General features: G+C 41.2%; 1 protein-coding gene across 1 annotated transcript; it reads right to left on the bottom strand.

Moving 5' to 3' along the window:
* Positions 1 to 93: 93 nt before the first annotated feature.
* Positions 94 to 1,168, bottom strand: LOC103311624 (the record flags this gene model as incomplete). Its single annotated transcript, XM_008191298.1, has 1 exon — positions 94 to 1,168. A coding segment is annotated over exon 1 (1,075 nt), but the record flags the coding sequence as incomplete, so codon positions are not given.
* Positions 1,169 to 1,720: the final 552 nt, after the last annotated feature.

Raw genomic sequence — 1,720 nt, 5'->3', positions numbered from 1 at the left:
CAAGTTGATAGCGGTCATCCATAGCTAGGTTCGAAAATGTGGGACATTTACAAGACATATGACTACTAGAGCAAAATAAGCAACTTGACTGACCACTGTCTGAAGGCTTGGACGTTAATAGAGTGACCTTCGACTTCTTATCGTTTTGACGACTTAATACGGTTTTACTCTTATCTGAACTAGTAACTTGACGAGATGGGCCACCAGAGAAACTGACAGCTTCGAGAAGAGACACACGATCCTTAACGTACTTGACCATGTCGGATACACAAGGAAATTCGTTATTATTAATAGCTTCAAAACCCTTTCTAGTGGATATGGGAAGGCAACGAGCCGACAGCGCAAATAATAAGAATTCGCCTAAATCTGGAATGTTCAATGATTTGAGCATGGCTATCTGGTCCGAAAATACCACTAAGAATTCTCTCAATCCCTCTAACGACTCTTGGGATTGTGCAGGAATAGAAAAAACTTTGTCAACGATAAGAGTGGCGAGTTGCCTAGGTTTATCATACTTATCGATCAACGTGGACCATGCGAGATCAAACGTGGCTTCAGATACCACAATGTTTTGAATGGACTGGCGCGCATCGCCCTGTAAACATCCGAGTAGATAATAAAACTTCACTATTTTTGGCAATTCCTCTCGTATGATTTGTATGTTGAACTGATCGCGGAACACGGGCCATCCACAGAGATCACCGCTGTAGGATGGTAGAGGAATTTTTGGCAAACGAACCCCCGATGGTAGACCAGCTATAATAGATGTACTGCCGTCCACGGATCCGGAACGACTACCCTCATTTACAACACTGGATTCCGTAGCCCGAGGGGCTCTATATTTATCCACTACAATTACCACACCCATGTAAGTCGAACGGACTTCGGCCTCGAGTGAAGTAGAATACGTATGCGATTCATCTAGATCCAGTAGAGCTTCTAGTACAGCCGCATTTTGACTAACAAAGGTTTCCCACAGCGAGTCAAGATCCTCAGCAGCTGCTAAAAACTGTGGAATTAAATCGAGAGATTTATCGACCTTTTTCGCCAACTCGGCGATTGAGTTAATTCGAGTAACAGTGCTTTCCCGAGCTACCAAGGCTATAGTTTTAGTTCGTTGTAACACTCTATTGTCACGCGCACTGTCTTGCTCACCCGGATTAACCATAATTACAAAGTTTAGGTATAACAATATTAAACTGGCAAACCACAACAAAAGGGTAGGTACAAGTTAGTAAAATTAATATACGAATAATTTCCCAACGCCGATTAATTATATCACACACCCATTTATTACAATGGGATCATAGACTAATTTTTTTTTAAACTAATTCAACGCACAGATTGGGACTACCTATATACCTAATCGACGGTCGCTGAAGATGGTGAACCCACGCAGTGACACTCCTAAGCAAAACGTTCACATTGAGCATAAATTTCAATATACATGAATATTGATTACAGTTAAATTATAAATTTTTTTATTACACACAGAAAATACTAGTTCGAGTTACTCCCGATGACAACACAATCTAACCACGCTCTGCTACCACTTGTTTCGCCGTTACCGATCCTACGGGTGTAGCGGTTAGCGGCAACGACTATCGGGGATGTAACTGGTAAAATAGGTTAACTGTGTACCCAAGGCAATTTATAAAATGAATGATATCAATGCGTATGTTCAGATACGGGCACAATGTACCACAAAACAAATATAATT

Source organism: Acyrthosiphon pisum, unplaced genomic scaffold (genome assembly GCF_005508785.2).
Source record: "Acyrthosiphon pisum isolate AL4f unplaced genomic scaffold, pea_aphid_22Mar2018_4r6ur Scaffold_10518;HRSCAF=11124, whole genome shotgun sequence".
NCBI lineage: Eukaryota > Metazoa > Arthropoda > Insecta > Hemiptera > Aphididae > Acyrthosiphon > Acyrthosiphon pisum.
The sequence above is the reverse complement of the archived record's forward strand: the minus strand, read 5'-3'. Positions and strand labels throughout refer to the sequence as shown.